The sequence below is a fragment of the Triticum urartu genome, chromosome 7A (genome assembly GCF_056163025.1).
Source record: "Triticum urartu cultivar PI428250 chromosome 7A, HENAU_Tu73, whole genome shotgun sequence".
Taxonomy (NCBI): domain Eukaryota; kingdom Viridiplantae; phylum Streptophyta; class Magnoliopsida; order Poales; family Poaceae; genus Triticum; species Triticum urartu.
Genome location: NC_141879.1, coordinates 220,951,173 through 220,973,669, shown reverse-complemented (window position 1 = coordinate 220,973,669; position 22,497 = coordinate 220,951,173). Strand labels below are relative to the sequence as shown.

The window sequence follows — 22,497 nt, the reverse complement described above, 5'->3', positions numbered from 1 at the left end:
ATGTGCATTGCATTTGCATACGTGTTCGTCTCATGCATTCGAGCATTTTCCCCGTTGTCCGTTTTGCATTCCGGTGCTTCGTTCTCCTCCGATGGTCTTTTCTAGCTTTCTTTCGTGTGTGGGGATTAAACATTTCCGGATTGGACCGAGACTTGCCAAGCGGCCTTGGTTTACTACCGGTAGACCGCCTGTCAAGTTTCGTACCATTTGGACTTCGTTTGGTACTCCAACGGTTAACCGAGGGACCAAAAAGGCCTCGTGTGTGTTGGAGCCCAACAACCCTCCAATTTGGCCCAAAACCCACCTAACTCTGCTCCATGTCCTAGAGCGTTCGATCACGATCCCGTGGACGAAAACCGCACCTCATTTGGACACTCCTAGCTCCCTCTATGCCTATAAATAGACCCCCCATTCCAAATCCCAGGTCTCCTCCCCCGAAACCCTAAAATCCCAGATCCGCCGCCGCCGGACGTGTCTGGAGCGGCCCGGACAACGTCCGCCGCCCCCCGCGCCCAGTCAGACGCTGCCACGTGGCCTGCGCCACTCCCTCCACCGCCGGCCCGGAGCGGCCCGCATCCGGCCCTCCCGGCCCGAATCGCCCCGCCGCCGCCTACCGAAGCCGCGCCGCCCTCCTCTTCGCGCCCGGCCGCCCGAGGCGACCGGAGCCGCCGCGCGCCGCTCGCCGCCGGCTGGCCGCAGCCCGCCGCGCCGCCCTGGTCCGGCACCGCCCGAGCCGCCGCAGGAGCCTGCCGGAGTCGCCCCTAGCTCCGGCCGGTCCTAGCTCCGGCCGCCGCGGGGCCCTGCTCCGCCGCCCCGGCCGCCGGCGACCTCGCCTCCGCCGGCCGCCATCCTCGTCCCCGCCGTCTTCGACTTCCGCGCCGCCGTCGTGAACAGTGCCACCGGATTTTGCCTCGGTTCCCGTGCGCGAGATCTGGAAACCTAGGTTGTTTTTTTCACTAAGTCCCAGAATTCTTGATCCATATGCTCCTGTTCGAGGCCCCGTAACTTTGCCTCCGTAGCTCCGATTCATGCATATAGCATATCAAGATGTTCATCTCAGAGAGTACATCATTTCATTCCATTGCATCATTTTCATTTGAGCTCATCTTGATGCCCGAAATGCTATTAGAAGAGGGCTACTTGAGTTAATTGTCAGATCTGTTACTCCGTTTAGCACTTTTGTCATTTTTGCCATGATTAATGTGCGCATGATATGCCCATGAGTTCTTCATATGTTTTGTTAAGGGTTTTGTCATCTTTCCAGAGGTGCAACCCATGTATTTTTAGGATGTGTGTGGTGACTTGTGCAACTTGCAAAGTGAGGCACTTGCTAATTCTGTTTTCAGGGACTTAGTAATTTCATTGTCCTGGGATTGTTTATCTCATGATGCCATATGTTCATGTTGTTTCCTAGTGATCCGTGCCTCTATTGAGGATGATCAGCAAGGGAGTTTTGTTAATATTGTAGTGCTCTATCCATCCATGTCTTTTTTAGCAATTATGGAGCACCCTAGCTTGAGTCAATCGAGTTCTACTTTTGCTTCGTTGTGAATCTGGGCAGATCGTCAACTTGTTTGCGATTTTGCCGATGTTATTGTAGTTGATCCGTGCATGCTATGCTATTGTTCTTGACATGTCTAGCTTTTATTTTGTGCCTTCTTGAGGGATGTATGCTTGTCTTGCCATGACTTGCACCGTGGTGAGTGCATCGAGCTCGTATACATGCCTTCGTGAGTTATATTTCAGCATGTCCCAGTTTTCACTAAGTATGAAAATTGATTATGTTTTTGCTATGTTCGTGTGCTTGTTAGTATATTTTGTGATCCCTTTTGTCTCAAGGTCACTAAGGGACTTTTTTTAAGCTTGTTGAGTAGCTCCATGCCATGTATTTCTTTGTCATGTTCAGGTCCTGTAGCATGTTGTTTTGTTGCTCCGACGAGGGCTATATGATCTGAAATTCCAGACAAGTGTTAATTTCACTAAGTCTGAGATCTGTTTTACCATTTACGTTTTTGCCATGCTTGTTTGAACCTGTTAGTTGATGATTTGGCCATAGCTCAGTGCTAGACTTTTGTTAAGCATCTTGTGTGCATCCCTGCCATGTATTTTTTTGTCATGTTTGGGTGCTGTAGCATGTTCATCTCATTGCATTTAGGTGCCTACTTGCTGTAAATCGCAGACCGGTGTCATTTTTGAAACGCTTGCCATTTCCAAACCGTAACTCCGATTCCGGCGTTCTTTATATCGTTTTCAAGCAATTTCATCTCATCTTTCCAGTGGCACCCTTGTAATTCCAAGTTGAGGCCAGCTTCATGCATTTCCTGTCATATCTTGCATTTTGCATCCCGCATCGCATCCCGCATAGCATATCATCTTTGCATCGTGTTGTTTGAGTTTGCACGTGGTTGATTGTATCCTTGTTGCTTGTTTGTCTTGTTTGGGTAGAGCCGGGAGACGAGTTCGCTAACGAGGAGCCCGTTGAGTTTGCTCTTGAGGATCCAGTCAACTCTGACAACTGTGCAGGCAAGATGATCATACCCTCGAAATCACTACTATCTTTGCTATGCTAGTTTGCTCGCTCTTTTGCTATGCCATTGCTACGATGCCTACCACTTGCTTGCAAGCCTCCCAAATTGCCATGTCAAACCTCTAACCCATCTTGTCCTAGCAAACCGTTGATTGGCTATGTTACCGCTTTTCTCAGCCCCCTCTTATAGCGTTGCTAGTTGCAGGTGAAGATTGGAGGCCGTTCCTTGTTGGAACATCTTTTATTTACTTGTTGGGATATCATTATATTGCCATGTTATATTAATGCATCTATATACTTGGTGAAGGGTGGAAGGCTCGGCCTCTCGCCTAGTGTTTTGTTCCACTCTTGCCGCCCTAGTTCCCGTAATATCGGTGTTATGTTCCCGGATTTTGCGTTCCTTACGCGGTTGGGTTATAATGGGAACCCCTTGATAGTTCGCCTTGATTAAAGCTTTTCCAGCAATGCCCAACCTTGGTTTTACCATTCGCCACCTAGCCTCTTTTTCCCTTGGGTTACCGGAGCCCAAGGGTCATCTTATTTTAACCCCCCCGGGCCAGTGCTCCCTCTGAGTGTTGGTCCGAACCGGGCAGCCTGCGGGGCCACCTCGGGGAAATTTGAGGGTTGGTTTTACTCGTAGCTTGACCTATCTGAGTGTGCCCTAAGAACGAGATATGTGCAGCTCCTATCGGGATTTGTCGGCACATTCGGGCGGTGTTGCTGGTTTTGTTTTAACCTGTCGAAGTGTCTTGAATTACCGAGAAACCGAGTCTGATCGGAACGTCTTGGGAGGAGGTCTATTCCTTCGTTGACCGTGAGAGCTTGTCATGGGCTAAGTTGGGACTCTCCTGCAGGGATTGAACTTTCGAAAGCCGTGCCCGCGGTTATGGGCAGATGGGAATTTGTAATGTCCGGTTGTAGATAACTTGAACCCTAATTCAATTAAAATGAATCAACTGAGTGTGTTACCGTGATGGCCTCTTCTCGGCGGAGTCCGGGAAGTGGACACGGTGTTGGAGTAATGTTTGCGCAGGTTGCTCTCTAGTTTCTCGCTCGCGCTTTGCCTCCTCTTCTCGCTCTCCTTTGCGAATAAGTTAGCCACGATATTTGCTAGTCGCTTGCTGCAGCTCCACACATATTTTACCTTACCTTGCCTATAAGCTTAAATAGTCTTGATCGCGAGGGTGCGAGATTGCTGAGTCCCTGTGGCTCACAGATTACTATTACACCAGATGCAGGGCCTGATGATTCCGCTCCAGGAGACGCGTATGAGCTCAAGTGGGAGTTCGACGAAGACTCTCAACGATACTATGTTTCCTTTCCCGATGATCAGTAGTGGTGCCCAGTCAGGGGTGATTGGGACCGTTGTCGCATGTTGGGTTCTCTTTCATTTTGGCGCCGTAGTCGGGCCATGAGTGTTTGGATGATGTAATGTTATTTATGTACTTGATTGACGTGGCGAGTGTAAGCCAACTATGTATTCTCCCCTTTATTCATATTACATGGGATGTTGTGAAGATTGCCTAACTTGCGACATATGCCTTCAATGCGATTATGTCTCTAAGTCGTGCCTCGACACGTGGGAGCTATAGTCGCATCGAGGGTGTTACAGCTAAGTTGGGACACCCCTACAGGGATGTGAACTTTCGAAAGCCGTGCCCGCGGTTATGGGCAGATGGGAATTTGTTAAGGTTCGGTTGTAGAAAACCTGAAACTTATCTTAACTAATATACATCAACCGCGTGTGTAGCCGTGATGGTCTCTTTCCGGTGGTGTCCGGGAAGTGAACACGATGTTGGAGTTATGCTTGATCGTAGGTTGTTCTAGGATCACTTCTTGATCATAGTTTCTCGACCGTGCATTGCCTTCTCTTCTCGCTCTCATTTGCGTATGTTAGCCACCATATATGCTAGTGCTTGCTGCAGCTCCACCTCATACCTTTTCCCTACCCATAAGCTTAAATAGTCTTGATCGCGAGGGTGTGAGATTGCTGAGTCCCCGTGACTCACAGATTACTTCCAAAACCAGCTTGCAGGTGCCGATGATACCGTGCAGGTGACGCAACCGAGATCAAGGAGTAGCTCGATGAAGATCTCGTTCATTGTGTTGTTTCGTTTCAGTTGATTAGTAGTGGAGCCCAGTTGGGACGATCGGGGATCTGTGTAGCATTTGGGGTAGTCTTATTTCATTTTGGTTCCGTAGTCGGACCTTGTTTGTATCTGGATGTTGTAATGCTTTATTCATGTATTGTGTGAAGTGGCGATTGTAAGCCAACATGTATCTCTTTTCCTTATTCATTACATGGGTTGTGTGAAGATTACCTCACTTGCGACATTGCTTTCAATGCGGTTATGCCTCTAAGTCGTGCTTCGACAAGTGGGAGATATAGCCGCATTGAGGGCGTTACACCTCCTCTCTCTCCAACAAGGCCCATGGTGGCCCATTAGTTTCCCCGTGGGGTTCCGGTAACCCCTCCGGCACTTCGGTTTTACCCGAAACTATCCGGAACACTTCCGATGTCCGAATAACATGGTCCAATATATCAATCTTTATGTCTCGACCATTTCGAGACTCCTCGTCATGTCCGTGATCTCATCCAGGACTTCGAGCAACATTCGGTCATAAAATCACATAAACTCATAATACAAATCGTCATCGAACGTTAAGTGTGCGGACCCTACGGGTTCGACAACAATGTAGACATGACCGAGACACATCTCCGGTCAATAACCAATGGCAGAACCTAGAGGCTCATATTGTCTCCTACATATTCTACAAAGATCTTTATCGGTCAAACCACATAACAACATACATTGTTCCCTTCGTCATCAGTATGTTACTTGCCCGAGATTCGACTGTCGGTATCACCATACCTAGTTCAATCTCATTACCGGCAAGTCTCTTTACTCGTTCCGTAATGCATCATCCCGTGACTAACTCATTAGTCACATTTCTTGCAAGGCTCGTAGTGATGTGTATTACCGAGAGGGCCCAGAGATACCTCTTCGATACACGGAGTGACAAATCCTAATCTTGATCTATGCCAACTCAACAAACACCATTGGAGACATGTGTAGAGCATATTTATAATCACCCAGTTACGTTGTGACGTTTGATAGCACACAAGGTGTTCCTCCGGTATTCGGGAGTTGCATAATCTCATAGTCAGAGGAACATGTATAAGTCATGAAGAAAGCAATAGCAATAAAACTAATCGATCATAATGCTAAGCTAATGGATGGGTCTTTTCCATCACATCAGTCTCTAATCATGTGATGCCGTTCATCAAATGACAACACATGTCTATGGTCAGGAAACTTAACCATCTTTGATTAACGAGCTAGTCAAGTAGAGGCATACTAGGGACACTCTGTTTGTCTATGTATTCACACATGTACTAAGTTTCTGGTTAATACAATTCTAGCATGAATAATAAACATTTATCATGATATAAGGAAATATAAATAACAACTTTATTATTGCCTCAAGGGCATATTTCCTTCAGTCTCCCACTTGCACTAGAGTCAATAATCTAGATTACACAGTAATGATTCTAACACCCATGAAGTCTTGGTACTGATCATGTTTTGCTCGTGAGAGAGGCTTAGTCAACGGGTCTGCAACATTCAGATCCATATGTATCTTGCAAATCTCTATGTCTCCCTCCTTGACTTGATCACGGATGGAATTGAAGCATCTCTTGATGTGCTTGGTTCTCTTGTGAAATCTGGATTCCTTTGCCAAGGCAATTGCACCAATATTGTCACAAAAGATTTTCATTGGACCCGATGCACTAGGTATTACACCTAGAACGGATATGAACTCCTTCATCCCGACTCCTTCATTTTCTGCTTCCGAAGCAGCTACGTACTCCACTTCACACGTAGATCCCGCCACGACGTTGTGCTTAGAACTGCACCAACTGACGGCTCCACCATTCAATATGTATCCAGTTTGTGACTTAGAGTCATCCGGATCAGTGTCAAAGCTTGCATTGACGTAACCATTTACGACGAGCTCTTTGTCACCTCCATAAACGAGAAACATATCCTTAGTCATTTTCAGGTATTTCAGGATGTTCTTGACCGTTGTCCAGTGATCCACTCCTAGATTACTTTGGTAACTCCCTACTAAACTAATAGCAAGGCACACATCAGGTCTAGTACACAACATTTCATACATGATAGAACATATGGCTGAGGCATAGGGAATGACTTTCATTTTCTATCTATCTTCTGCAGTGGTCGGGCATTGAGTTTGACTCAACTTCACACCTTGTAACACAAGCAAGAACCCTTTCTTTGCTTGATCCATTTTGAACTTCTTCAAAATTTTATGAAGGTATGTGCTTTGTGAAAGTCCAATTAAGCATCTTGATCTATCTCTATAGATCTTGATGCCCAATATATAAGCAGCTTCATCGAGGTCTTTCATGGAAAAATTCTTATTCAAGTATCCTTTTATGCTCATCAGAAATTCAGTATCATTTCCGATCAACAATATATCATCCACATATAATATCAGAAATGCTACAGAGCTCCCACTCACTTTCTTGTAAATACAGACTTCTCCAATAGTCTGTATAAAACCATATGCTTTGATCACACTATCAAAGCGTATATTCCAACTCCGAGAGGCTTGCACCAGTCCATAAATGGATCGCTGGAGCTTGCACACTTTGTTAGCACCTTTTGGATCGACAAAACCTTCTGGTTGCATCATATACAACTCTTCTTTAAGATATCCATTAAGGAATGAAATTTTGACATCCATTTGCCAAATTTCATAATCATAAAATGCACCAATTGCTAAGATGATTCGGACAGACTTAAGCATCACTACAGGTGAGAAGGTCTCATCGTAGTCAACTCCTTGAGCTTGTCGAAAACCTTTTGCAACAAGTCAAGCTTTGTAGACAGTAACATTACCGGCAGCGTCAGTCTTCTTCTTGAAGATCCATTTATTCTCTATGGCTTGCCGATCATCGGGCAAGTCAAGCAAAGTCCACACTTTGTTCTCATACATGGATCCCATCTCAGATTTCTTGGCCTTAAGCCATTTCGCGGAATCTGGGCTCATCATCGCTTCCTCATAGTTCGTAGGTTCGTCATGGTCAAGTAACATGACTTCCAGAATAGTATTATCGTACCACTCTGGCACGGATCTTACTCTGGTTGACCTACGAGGTTCGGTAGAAACTTGATCACAAGTTTCGTGATCATCATCATTAGCTTCCTCACTAATTGGTGTATGAATCACTGGAACTGATTTCTGTGATGTACTAATTTCCAATAAGAGAGCAGGTACAATTACCTCATCAAGTTCTACTTTCCTCCCACTCACTTCTTTCGAGACAAACTCCTTCTCTAGAAAGGATCCATTCTTAGCAATGAATATCTTGCCTTTGGATCTGTGCTAGAAGATGTACCCAACAGTCTCCTTTGGGTATCCTATGAAGACACATTTCTCCGATTTGGGTTCGAGCTTATCAGGTTGAAGCTTTTTCACATAAGCATCACAACCCCAAACTTTACGAAACGACAAATTGGGTTTCTTGCCAAACCACAGTTCATATGGTGTCGTCTCAACGGATTTAGATGGTGCCCTATTTAACATGAATGCAGTCGTCTCTAAAGCATAACCCCAAAACGATAGCGGTAAATCAGTAAGAGACATCATAGATCGCACCATATCTAATAAAGTACGATTACAATGTTCAGATACACCATCACGCTGTGGTGTTTCAGGTGGCGTGAGTTGTGAAACTATTCCACATTGTTTCAAATGAAGACCAAACTCGTAACTTAAATATTCACCTCCACGATCAGATCGTAGAAACTTTATTTTCTTGTTACGATGATTTTCCACTTCACTCTGAAATTCTTTGAACTTTTCAAATGTTTCAGACTTACGTTTCATCAAGTAGATATACCCATATCTGCTCCAAATCATCTATGAAGGTCAGAAAATAACGATACCCGCCGTGAGCCTCAACACTCATCAGACCGCATACATCAGTATATATTATTTCCAGTAAGTGTTTTGCTCGCTCCATTGTTTCGGAGAACGGAGTTTTAGTCATCTTGCCCATGAGGCATGGTTCGCAAGCATCAAGTGATTCATAATCAAGTGATTCCAAAGCCCATCAACATGGAGTTTCTTCATGCGCTTTACACCAATATGACCTAAACGGTAGTGCCACAAATAAGTTGCACTATCATTATTAAACTTATATCTTTTGGCTTCAATGCTATGAATATGTGTATCACTACTATCGATATTCAACAAAAATAGACCACTCATCAAGGGTGCATGACCATAAAAGATATTACTCATATAAATAGAACAACCATTATTCTCTGCTTTAAATGAATAACCATCTCGCATCAAACAAGATCTAGATATAATGTTCATGCTTAACGCTGGCACTAATTAAAAATTATTCACGTCTAAAACTAATCCCGAAGGTAGATGTAGAGGTAGCGTGACGATGGTGATCACATCGACTTTGGAACCATTTCCTACGCGCATCGCCACCTCGTCCTTAGCCAATCTTCGCTTAATCCGTAGCCCCTGTTTCGAGTTGCAAATATGAGCAACAGAACTAGTATCAAATACCCAGGCGCTACTACGAGCATTAGTAAGGTACACATCAATAACATGTATATCAAATATACCTTTCACTTTGCCATCCTTCTTATCCGCCAAATACTTGGGGTAGTTCCGCTTCCAGTGACCAGTCCCTTTGCAGTAGAAGCACTCAGTCTTAGGCTTAGGTCCAGACTTGGGCTTCTTCACTTGAGCAGCAACTTGCTTGCCGTTCTTCTTTAAGTTCTCCATCTTCCCTTTGCCCTTCTTCTTGAAACTAGTGTTCTTGTTAACCATCAACACTTGATGCTCCTTGATTTCTACCTCCACAGCCTTTAGCATCACGAAGAGCTCGGGAATTGTCTTATCCATCCCTTGCATATTATAGTTCATCACGAAGCTTTTGTAGCTTGGTGGAAGTGATTGAAGAACTCTGTCAATGACACTGTCATCAGGAAGATTAACTCCCAGTTGAGTCAAGTGGTTGTGGTACCCAGACATTTTGAGTATATGTTCACTAATAGAACTATTCTCCTCCATTTTGCAACTGTAGAACTTATTGGATACTTCATATCTCTCAATCCAGGCATTTTCTTGAAATATTAACTTCAACTCCTAGAGCATATCATATGCTCCATGACGTTCAAAACTTCGTTGAAGTCCCGATTCTAAGCCGTAAAGCATGGCACACTGAACTATCGAGTAGTCATCGGCTTTGCTCTGCCAGGCATTCATAACGTCTGGAATTGCTCCTGTACAGGGTCTTGCACCTAACGGTGCTTCCAGAACATAATTCTTCTGTGCAGTAGTGAGGATAATCCTCAAGTTACGGACATAGTCCGTGTAGTTGCTACCATCATCTTTTGACTTAGATTTCTCTAGAAACGCATTAAAATTCAAAGGAACGGTAGCACGGGCCATTGATCTACAACAACATAGACATACAAAATACTATCAGGTACTAAGTTCATGATAAATTAAAGTTCAATTAATCATATTACTGAAGAACTCTCACTTAGATAGACATCCCTCTAGTCATCTAAATGATCACGTGATCCATATCAACTAAACCATGTTCGATCATCACGTGAGATGGAGTAGTTTTCAATGGTGAACATCACTATGTTGATCATATCTACTATATGATTCACGCTCAACCTTTCGGTCTCAGTGTTTCAAGGCCATATATACATATGCTAGGCTCGTCAAGTTTAACCCAAGTATTCTGCGTGTGCAAAACTGGCTTGCACCCGTTGGATGTGAACGTAGAGCTTATCACACCCGATCATCACGTGGTGTCTCGGCACGATGAACTGTAGCAACGGTGCATACTCAGGGAGAACACTTATACCTTGAAATTTAGTGAGGGATCATCTTATAATGCTACCGCCGTACTAAGCAAAATAAGATGCATAAAGGATAAACATCACATGCAATCAAAAAAAGTGATATGATATGGCCATCATCATCTTGTGCCTTTAATCTCCATCTCCAAAGCAACGTCATGATCACCATTATCACCGGCTTGACACCTTGATCTTCATCGTAGCATCGTTGTCATCTCGCCAACTATTGCTTCCACGACTATCGCTACCACCTAGTGTTAAAGTAAAGTAATAACATGGCGATTGCATTTCATACAATAAAGCGAAAACCATAAGGCTCCTGCCAGTTGCCGATAACTTTTATAGAACATGATCATCTCATACAACAATTTATATATCATCACGTCTTGACCATATCACATCACAACAAGCCCTGCAAAAACAAGTTAGACGTCCTCTAATTTGTTGTTGCAACTTTTACGTGGCTGCTACGGGCTTCTAGCAAGAACCGTTCTTACCTATGAATCAAAATCACAACGATTTTTCATCAAGTGTGCTGTTTTAACCTTCAACAAGGACCGGGCGTAGTCAAACTTGATTCAAAAAGTTGGAGAAACAGACACCCGCTAGATGAAGGAAATATGCCCTAGAGGCAATAATAAAGTTGTTATTTATATTTCCTTATATCATGATAAATGTTTATTATTCATGCTAGAATTGTATTAAACGGAAACTTAGTACATGTGTGAATACATAGACAAACAAAGTGTCACTAGTATGCCTCTACTTGACTAGCTCGTTGATCAAAGATGGTTATGTTTCCTAGCCATAGACATGAGTTGTCATTTGATTAACGGGATCACATCATTAGGGGAATGATGTGATTGACTTGACCCATTCCGTTAGCTTAGCACTTGATCGTTTAGTATGTTGCTATTACTTTCTTCATGACTTATACAAGTTCCTATGACTATGAGATTATTCAACTCCCGTTTATCGGAGGAACACTTTCTGTGCTACCAAACGTCACAACGTAACTGGGTGATTATAAAGGTGCTCTACAGGTGTCTCCGAAGGTACTTGTTGGGTTGGCGTATTTCGAGATTAGGATTTGTCACTTCGATTGTCAGAGAGGTATCTCTGGGCCCACTCGGTAATGCACATCACTATAAGCCTTACAAGCATTGCAACTAATGAGTTAGTTGCAGGATGATGCATTACGGAACGAGTAAAGAGACTTGCCGGTAATGAGATTAAAGTAGGTATTGTGATACCGACGATCGAATCTCGGGCAAGTAATATACCGATGACAAAGGGAACAACGTATGTTGTTATGCGGTTTGACCGATAAAGATCTTCGTAGAATATGTGGGAGCCAATATGAGCATCCAGGTTCCGCTATTAGTTATTGACCGGAGGCGTGTCTTGGTCATGTCTACATAGTTCTCGAACCCGTAGGGTCCGCATGCTTAAAGTTCGATGACGGTTATAATATGAGTTTATGTGTTTTGATGTACCGAAGGTAGTCGGAGTCCCGGATGTGATCACGGACATGAAGAGGAGTCTTGAAATGGTCGAGACATAAAGACCGATATATTGGATGACTATGTTCGGACACCGGAATGGTTTCGGGGAGTTTCACGCATATACCGGAGTACAGGGGGGTTACCGGAACCCCCCGGGGAGACTAATGGGCCTATTGGGCCCTAGTGGAGAAGAGGAGGGGCGTCCAAGGGCAGCCGAGTGCCCCCTTCCCCCCAGTCCAAATTGGACAAGGAGGGGGGGTGTTGGGTTTCGTAGTAATTTCAAAAGTTTTCCTACGCACACGCAAGATCATGTGATGCATAGCAACGAGAGGGGAGAGTGTTGTCTATGTACCCACGCAGACCGACTGCGGAAGCGTTGACGCAACGTAGAGGAAGTAGTCGTACGTCTTCACGATCCAACCGATCAAGTACCGAAACTACGGCACCTCCGAGTTCGAGCACACGTTCAGCTCGATGACGATCCCCGGACTCCGATCCACCAAAGTGTCGGGGAAGAGTTCCGTCAGCACGACAGCGTGGTGACGATCTTGATGCACTACAGCAGCAGGGCTTCGCCTAAACTCCGCTACAGTATTATCGAGGAATATGGTGGCTGGGGGCACCGCACACGGCTAAGGAATAGATCACGTGGATCAACTTGTGTGTTCTAGGGTGCCTCTACCTCAGTATATAAAGGACCAAAGGGGGGAGGCTGGCCGGCCACATGGGGTGCGCCAGGAGAGTCCTACTCCCTCTGGGAGTAGGATTCCCCCCCCCCCAATCCTAGTTGGAATAGGATTCGCGGAGGGGGAAAAGAGAAGGAGGGGGCCGGCCACCTCTCCTAGTCCTAATAGGACTAGGGGAAGGGGGAGGCGCGCAGCCCATGTAGGGCTGCCTCTTCTCTTTTCCACTAAGGCCCATCATGGCCCATTTAGCTCCCGGGGGGGTTCCGGTAACCTTCCCGGTACTCCGGTAAAATCCTGATTTCACCCGGAACACTTCCGATATCCAAACATAGGCTTCCAATATATCAATCTTTATGTCTCGACCATTTCGAGACTCCTCGTCATGTCCGTGATCACATCCGGGACTCCGAACAACCTTCGGTACATCAAAATGCATAAACTCATAATATAACTGTCATCGTAACCTTAAGCGTGCGGACCCTACGGGTTCGAGAACAATGTAGACATGACCGAGACACGTCTCTGGTCAATAACCAATAGCGGGACCTGGATGCCCATATTGGCTCCTACATATTCTACAAAGATCTTTATCGGTCAGACCGCATAACAACATACGTTGTTCCCTTTGTCATCGGTATGTTACTTGCCTGAGATTCGATCGTCGGTATCTCAATACCTAGTTCAATCTCGTTACCGGCAAGTCTCTTTACTCGTTCTGTAATACATCATCCCGCAACTAACTCATTTAGTTGCAATGCTTGCAAGGCTTAAGTGATGTGCATTACCGAGAGGGCCCAGAGATACCTCGCCGACAATCGGAGTGACAAAACCTAATCTCGAAATAGGCCAACCCAACATGTACCTTTGGAGACACCTGTAGTACTCCTTTATAATCACCCAGTTACGTTGTGACGTTTGGTAGTACCCAAAGTGTTCCTCCGGTAAACGGGAGTTGCATAATCTCATAATTATAGGGACATGTATAAGTCATGAAGAAAGCAATAGCAACATACTAAACGATCGGGTGCTAAGCTAATGGAATGGGTCATGTCAATCAGATCATTCTCTTAATGATGTGATCCCGTTAATCAAATAACAACTCATTGTTCATGGTTAGGAAACATAACCATCTTTGATTAACGAGCTAGTCAAGTAGAGGCATACTAGTGACACTTTGTTTGTCTATGTATTCACACATGTATTATGTTTCCGGTTAATACAATTCTAGCATGAATAATAAACATTTATCATGATTATAAGGAAATAAATAATAACTTTATTATTGCCTCTAGGGCATATTTCCTTCAGTCTCCCACTTGCACTAGAGTCAATAATCTAGATTACACAGTAATGATTCTAACACCCATGGAGCCTTGGTGCTGATCATGTTTTGCTCGTGGAAGAGGTTTAGTCAACGGGTCTGCAACATTCAGATCCGTATGTATCTTGCAAATCTCTATGTCTCCCACCTGGACTAGATCCCGGATGGAATTGAAGCGTCTCTTGATGTGTTTGGTTCTCTTGTGAAATCTGGATTCCTTTGCCAAGGCAATTGCACCAGTATTGTCACAAAAGATTTTCATTGGACCCGGTGCACTAGGTATGACACCTAGATCGGATATGAACTCCTTCATCCAGACTCCTTCATTTGCTGCTTCCGAAGCAGCTATGTACTCCGCTTCACATGTAGATCCCGCTACAACGCTTTGTTTAGAACTGCACCAACTGACAGCTCCACCGTTTAATGTAAACACGTATCCGGTTTGCGATTTAGAATCGTCCGGATCAGTGTCAAAGCTTGCATCAACGTAACCATTTACGACGAGCTCTTTGTCACCTCCATATACGAGAAGCATATCCTTAGTCCTTTTCAGGTATTTCAGGATGTTCTTGACCGCTGTCCAGTGATCCACTCCTGGATTACTTTGGTACCTCCCTGCTAGACTTATAGCAAGGCATACATCAGGTCTGGTACACAGCATTGCATACATGATAGATCCTATCGCTGATGCATAGGGAACATCTTTCATATTCTCTCTACCTTCTGCAGTGGTCGGGCATTGAGTCTTACTCAATTTCACACCTTGTAACACAGGCAAGAACCCTTTCTTTACTTGATCCATTTTGAACTTCTTCAAAATTTTGTCAAGGTATGTTGTTTGTGAAAGTCCAATTAAGCGTCTTGATCTATCTCTATAGTTCTTAATGTAAGTAGCTTCACCGAGGTCTTTCATTGAAAAACTCTTATTCAAGTATCCCTTTATGCTATCCAGAAATTCTATATCATTTCCAATTAATAATATGTCATCCACATATAATATCAGAAATGCTACAGAGCTCCCACTCACTTTCTTGTAAATACAGGCTTCTCCAAAAGTCTGTATAAAACCAAATGCTTTGATCACACTATCAAAACGTTTATTCCAACTCCGAGAGGCTTGCACCAGTCCATAAATGGATCGCTGGAGCTTGCACACTTTGTTAGCTCCCTTTGGATCGACAAAACCTTCTGGTTGCATCATATACAACTCTTCTTCCAGAAATCCATTCAGGAATGCAGTTTTGACATCCATCTGCCAAATTTCATAATCATAAAATGCGGCAATTGCTAACATGATTCGGACAGACTTAAGCATCGCTATGGGTGAGAAGGTCTCATCATAGTCAATCCCTTGAACTTGCCGAAAACCTTTTGCGACAAGTCGAGCTTTGTAGACAGTAATATTACCGTCAGCGTCAGTCTTCTTCTTGAAGATCCATTTATTCTCAATTGCTTGCCGATCATCGGGCAAGTCAACCAAAGTCCATACTTTGTTCTCATACATGGATCCCATCTCAGATTTCATGGCTTCAAGCCACTTTGCGGAATCTGGGCTCACCATTGCTTCTTCATAGTTCGTAGGTTCATCATGATCAAGCATCATGACTTCCAAAACGGGATTACCATACCACTCTGGCGCGGATCTTACTCTGGTTGATCTACGAGGTTCAGTAGTATCTTGTTCTGAAGTTTCATGATCATTATCATTAACTTCCTCACTAACTGGTGTAGGTGTCACAGGAACAGTTTTCTGTGATGTACTACTTTCCAATAAGGGAGCAGGTACAGTTACCTCATCAAGTTCTACTTTCCTCCCACTCACTTCTTTCGAGAGAAACTCCTTCTCTAGAAAGTTTCTGAATTTAGCAACAAAATTCTTGCCTTCGGATCTGTGATAGAAGGTGTATCCAATAGTTTCCTTTGGATATCCTATGAAGACACATTTCTCCGATTTGGGTTCGAGCTTATCAGGTTGAAGCTTTTTCACATAAGCATCGCAGCCCCAAACTTTTAGAAACGACAACTTTGGTTTCTTGCCAAACCACAGTTCATAAGGTGTCGTCTCAACGGATTTTGATGGTGCCCTATTCAACGTGAATGCGGCCGTCTCTAGAGCGTATCCCCAAAACGATAGCAGTAAATCAGTAAGAGACATCATAGATCGCACCATATCCAGTAAAGTACGATTACGACGTTCGGACACACCATTATGCTGAGGTGTTCCGGGTGGCGTGAGTTGCGAAACTATTCCACAATTTTTCAAATGTACACCAAACTCGTAACTCAAATATTCTCCTCCACGATCAGATCGTAGAAACTTTATTTTCTTGTTACGATGATTTTCAACTTCACTCTGAAATTCCTTGAACTTTTCAAATGTTTCAGACTTATGTTTCATTAAGTAGATATACCCATATCTGCTTAAATCATCTGTGAAGGTGAGAAAATAACGATATCCGCCACGAGCCTCAATATTCATTGGACCCCATACATCTGTTTGTATGATTTCCATCAATCTGTTGCTCTCTCCATAGTACCGGAGAACGGTGTTTTGGTCATCTTGCCCATGAGGCACGGTTCGCAAGTACCAAGTGATTCATAATCAAGTGGTTCCAAAAGTCCATCAGTATGGAGTTTCTTCATGCGCTTTACACCAATATGACCTAAACGGCAGTGCTACAAATAAGTTGCACTATCATTATCAACTCTGCATCTTTTGGTTTCAACATTATGAATATGTGTATTACTACTATCGAGATTCAATAAGAATAGATCACTCTTCAAGGGTGCATGACCATAAAAGATATTACTCATATAAATAGAACAACCATTATTCTCTGATTTAAATGAATAACCGTCTCGCATTAAACAAGATCTAGATATAATGTTCATGCTCAACGCTGGCACCAAATAACAATTATTTAGGTCTAATACTAATCCCGAAGGTAGATGTAGAGGTAGCGTGCCGACCGCGATCACATCGACTTTGGAACCGTTTCCCACACGCATCGTCACCTCGTCCTTAACCAATCTTCGCTTAATCCGTAGTCCCTGTTTCGAGTTGCAAATATTAGCAACAGAACCAGTATCAAATACCCAGGTGCTACTGCGAGCATTAGTAAGGTACACATCAATAACATGTATATCACATATACCTTTGTTCACCTTGCCATCCTTCTTATCCGCCAAATACTTGGGGCAGTTCTGCTTCCAGTGACCAGTCTGCTTGCAATAGAAGCACTCAGTTTCAGGCTTAGGTCCAGGTTTGGGTTTCTTCTCTTGAGTAGCAACTTGCTTGCCGTTCTTTTTGTAGTTCCCCTTTTTCTGCCCTTTGCCCTTTTTCTTGAAACTAGTGGTCTTGTTGACCATCAACACTTGATGCTCCTTCTTGATTTCTACCTCCGCAGCTTTCAGCATTGCGAAGAGCTCGGGAATAGTCTTGTTCATCCCTTGCATATTATAGTTCATCACGAAGCTCTTGTAGCTTGGTGGCAGTGATTGAAGAATTCTGTCAATGACGCAATCATCTGGAAGATTAACTCCCAATTGAATCAAGTGATTATTATACCCAGACATTTTGAGTATATGCTCACTGACAGAACTACTCTCCTCCATCTTGCAGCTATAGAACTTATTGGAGACTTCATATCTCTCAATCCGGGCATTTGCTTGAAATATTAACTTCAACTCCTGGAACATCTCATATGCTCCATGACGTTCAAAACGTCGTTGAAGTCCCGATTCTAAGCCGTAAAGCATGGCACACTGAACTATCGAGTAGTCATCAGCTTTGCTCTGCCAGACGTTCATAACATCCGGTGTTGCTCCTGCAGCAGGCCTGGCACCCAGCGGTGCTTCCAGGACGTAATTCTTCTCTGCAGCAATGAGGATAATCCTCAAGTTACGGACCCAGTCCGTGTAATTGCTACCATCATCTTTCAACTTTGCTTTCTCAAGGAACGCATTAAAATTCAACGGAACAACAGCACGAGCCATCTATCTACAACCAAACATAAACAAGCAAGATACTAATCACGTACTAAGTTTCATGATAAATTTAAGTTCAGTTAATCAAATTAATTAAAGAACTCCCACTTAGATAGACATCCCTCTAATCCTCTAAGTGATTACGTGATCCAAATCAACTAAACCATAACCGATCATCACGTGAGATGGAGTAGTTTTCAATGGTGAACATCGTTATGTTGATCATATCTACTATATGATTCACGCTCGACCTTTCGGTCTCCGTGTTCCGAGGCCATATCTGTATATGCTTGGCTCGTCAAGTATAACCTGAGTATTCCGCGTGTGCAACTGTTTTGCACCCGTTGTATTTGAATGTAGAACCTATCACACCCGATCATCACGTGGTGTCTCAGCACGAAGAACTTTCGCAACGGTGCATACTCAGGGAGAACACTTCTTGATAATTTAGTGAGAGATCATCTTATAATGCTACCGTCAATCAAAGCAGGATAAGATGCATAAAAGGATAAACATCACATGCAATCAATATAAGTGATATGATATGGCCATCATCATCTTGTGCTTGTGATCTCCATCTCCGAAGCACCGTCGTGATCACCATCTTCACCGGCGTGACACCTTGATCTCCATCGTAGCATCGTTGTCGTCTCGCCAAGTTTATGCTTCTACGACTATCGCTACCGCTTAGTGATAAAAGTAAAGCATTACATCGCGATTGCATTGCATACAATAAAAACGACAACCATATGGCTCCTGCCAGTTGCCGATAACTCGGTTACAAAACATGATCATCTCATACAATAAAATTCAGCATCATGCCTTGACCATATCACATCACAACATGCCCTGCAAAAACAAGTTAGACGTCCTCTACTTTGTTGTTGCAAATTTTACGTGGCTGCTACGGGCTTAAGCAAGAACCAATCTCACCTACGCATCAAAACCACAACGATAGTTTGTCAAATAGACTCCGTTTTAACCTTCGCAAGGACCGGGCGTAGCCACACTTGGTTCAACTAAAGTTGGTGAGACTGTCGCCCGCAAGCCACCTATGTGCAAAGCACGTCGGGGAAACCGGTCTCGCGTAAGCGTACGCGTAATGTTGGTCCGGGTCGTCTCGTCCAACAATGCCGCCGAACCAAAGTATGACATGCTGGTAGGCAGTATGACTTATATCGCCCACAACTCACTTGTGTTCTACTCGTGCATATAACATCAACATAAATAACCTAGGCTCGGATGCCACTGTTGGGTTTCGTAGTAATTTCAAAAAATTTCCTACGCACACGCAAGATCATGTGATGCATAGCAACGAGAGGGGAGAGTGTTGTCTATGTACCCACGCAGACCGACTGCGGAAGCGTTGACGCAACATAGAGGAAGTACACGTTCAGCTCGATGACGATCCCCAGAATCCAATCCAGCAAAGTGTCGGGGAAGAGTTCCGTCAGCACGACGGCGTGGTGACGATCTTGATGCACTACAGCAGCAGGGCTTCGCCTAAACTCCGCTATAGTATTATCGAGGAATATGGTGGCTGGGGGCACCGCACACGGCTAAGGAATAGATCACGTGGATCAACTCGTGTGTTCTAGGGTGCCTCTACCTCAGTATATAAAGGACCAAAGGGGGGGAGGCTGGCCGGCCACAAGGGGTGCGCCAGGAGAGTCCTACTCCCTCTGGGAGTAGGATTCCCCCCCCCCCCAATCCTAGTTGGAATAGGATTCGCGGAGGGGGAAAAGAGAAGGAGGGGGCCGGCCACCTCTCCTAGTCCTAATAGGACTAGGGGAAGGGGGAGGCGCGCAGCCCATGTAGGGCTGCCTCTTCTCTTTTCCACTAAGGCCCATCATGGCCCATTTAGCTCCCGGGGGGTTCCGGTAACCTTCCCGGTACTCCGGTAAAATCCCGATTTCACCCGGAACACTTCCGATATCCAAACATAGGCTTCCAATATATCAATCTTTATGTCTCGACCATTTCGAGACTCCTCTTCATGTCCGTGATCACATCCGGGACTCCGAACAACCTTCGGCACATCAAAATGCATAAACTCATAATATAACTATCATCGTAACCTTAAGCGTGCGGACCCTACGGGTTCGAGAACAATGTAGACATGACCGAGACACGTCTCCGGTCAATAACCAATAGCGGGACCTGGATGCCCATATTGGCTCCTACATATTCTACGAAGATCTTTATCGGTCATACCGCATAACAACATACGTTGTTCCCTTTGTCATTGGTATGTTACTTGCCCGAGATTCGATCGTCGGTATTCCTATACCTAGTTCAATCTTGTTACCGGCAAGTCTCTTTACTCGTTCTATAATACATCATCCCGCAACTAACTCATTTAGTTGCAATGCTTGCAAGGCTTAAGTGATGTGCATTACCGAGAGGGCCCAGAGATACCTCTCCGACAATCGGAGTGACAAAACCTAATCTCGAAATACGCCAACCCAACATGTACCTTTGGAGACACCTGTAGTACTCCTTTATAATCACCCAGTTACGTTGTGACGTTTGGTAGTACCCAAAGTGTTCCTCCGGTAAACGGGAGTTGCATAATCTCATAGTTATAGGAACATGTATAAGTCATGAAGAAAGCAATAGCAACATACTAAACGATCGGGTGCTAAGCTAATGGAATGGGTCATGTCAATCAGATCATTCTCTTAATGATGTGATCCCATTAATCAAATAACAACTCATTGTTCATGGTTAGGAAACATAACCATCTTTGATTAACGAGCTAGTCAAGTAGAGGCATACTAGTGACACTTTGTTTGTCTATGTATTCACACATGTATTATGTTTCCGGTTAATACAATTCTAGCATGAATAATAAACATTTATCATGATTATAAGGAAATAAATAATAACTTTATTATTGCCTCTTGGGCATATTTCCTTCAGGGGGGCACCCCCCTTTCCTTTCCCCCTCTCTCTCCTTCCCTCTCCTCTCCTACTCCTCATGGGGCTCGCCTAGGGTGGCCGGCCCCCTTCCCCTCCTCCACTCCTTTATATACGGGGAGGGAGGCACCCCTTGGAGACACAACAATTGATCTCTTGGATCTCTTAGCCGTGTGCGGTGCCCCCCTCCACCATAATCCACCTCGATAATATCATACGGTGCTTAGGCGAAGCCCTGCATCGATAGAACATCATCATCGTCACCACACCATCGTGCTAACGGAACTCTCCCTCAAAGCTCGGCTGGACCGGAGTTCGACGGACGTCATCGAGTTGAATGTGTGCGGAAATCGGAGGTGTCGTGCGTTTGGTACTTGATCGGTCGGATCGTGAAGACGTATGACTACATCAACCGCGTTGTGCTAACGCTTCCGCTGTCGGTCTACGAGGGTACGTAGACACACTCTCCCCTCTCATTGCTATGCATCACCATGATCTTTCGTGTGCATAGGATTTTTTTTGAAATTACTACGTTCCCCAACAGTGGCATCCGAGCCAGGTTATTGCGTAGATGTTATATGCACGAGTAGAACACAAGTGACTTGTGGGCGATACAAGTCATACTGCTTACCAGCATGTCATACTTTGGTTCGGCGGTATTGTTGGATGAAGCGGCCCGGACCAACATTACGCATACGCTTACGCGAGACTGGTTCTACGACGTGCTTTGCACACATGTGGCTAGCGGGTGTCAGTTTCTCCAACTTTAGTTGAACCGAGTGTGGCTGCGCCCGGTCCTTGTGAAGGTTAAAACAGCACTAACTTGACAAACTATCGTTGTGGTTTTGATGCATAGGTAAGAACGGTTCTTGCTCAGCCCGTAGCAGCCATGTAAAACTTGCAACAACAAAGTAGAGGACGTCTAACTTGTTTTTGCAGGGCATGTTGTGATGTGATATGGTCAAGACATGATGAAATATAAATTGTTGTATGAGATGATCATGTTTTGTTAAAGTTATCGGCTACTGGCAGGAGCCTTATGGTTGTCTCTTTGTTTTGCATAAGATGCAAGTGCTATGTAATTGCTTTACTTTATCGCTATGCGATAGCAATAGTTGCAAAAGCAATAGCTGGTGAGACGACCATGTGATGACACATTGATAAAAGATCAAGATGATGTGTCATGCCGGTAACAATGGAGATCATGGTAGTACTTTGAATATGGAGATCAAAAGCACAAGATGATGATGGCCATATCATTGCACATATTATGATTGCATGTGATGTTTATCTTTTATACATCTTATTTTTCTTAGTTCGGTGGTAGCTTTATAAGATGATCCCTTACTAAATTTCAAGGAAAAAATGGTCTCCCTGAGTATGCACCGTTGCCAAAGTTCGTCATGCCGAGACACCACATGATGATCGAGTGTGATAAGCTCAACGTTCATCTACAACGGGTGTAAGACAGTTTTACACACGCAGAATACTCGAGTTAAACTTGACGAGCCTAGCATATGCAGATATGGCCTTGGAACACTGAGACCGAAAGGTCGAGCGTGAATCATATAGTAGATATGATCAACATAGTGATGTTCACCATTGAAAACTACTCCAT

At 44.3% G+C, this 22,497-nt stretch overlaps 1 protein-coding gene across 1 annotated transcript; it reads right to left on the bottom strand.

Moving 5' to 3' along the window:
- Nucleotides 1-610: 610 nt before the first annotated feature.
- Nucleotides 611-17,969, bottom strand: LOC147959098 (uncharacterized). The gene is made up of 3 exons (XM_087532466.1): nucleotides 17,129-17,969; nucleotides 9,043-9,210; nucleotides 611-939 (listed from the first exon to the last, which is right to left on the bottom strand). The coding sequence occupies exons 1-3, from the start codon at nucleotides 17,967-17,969 to the stop codon at nucleotides 611-613; spliced, it is 1,338 nt and encodes a 445-aa protein (XP_087388592.1).
- Between the last annotated feature and the right edge of the window lie 4,528 nt (nucleotides 17,970-22,497).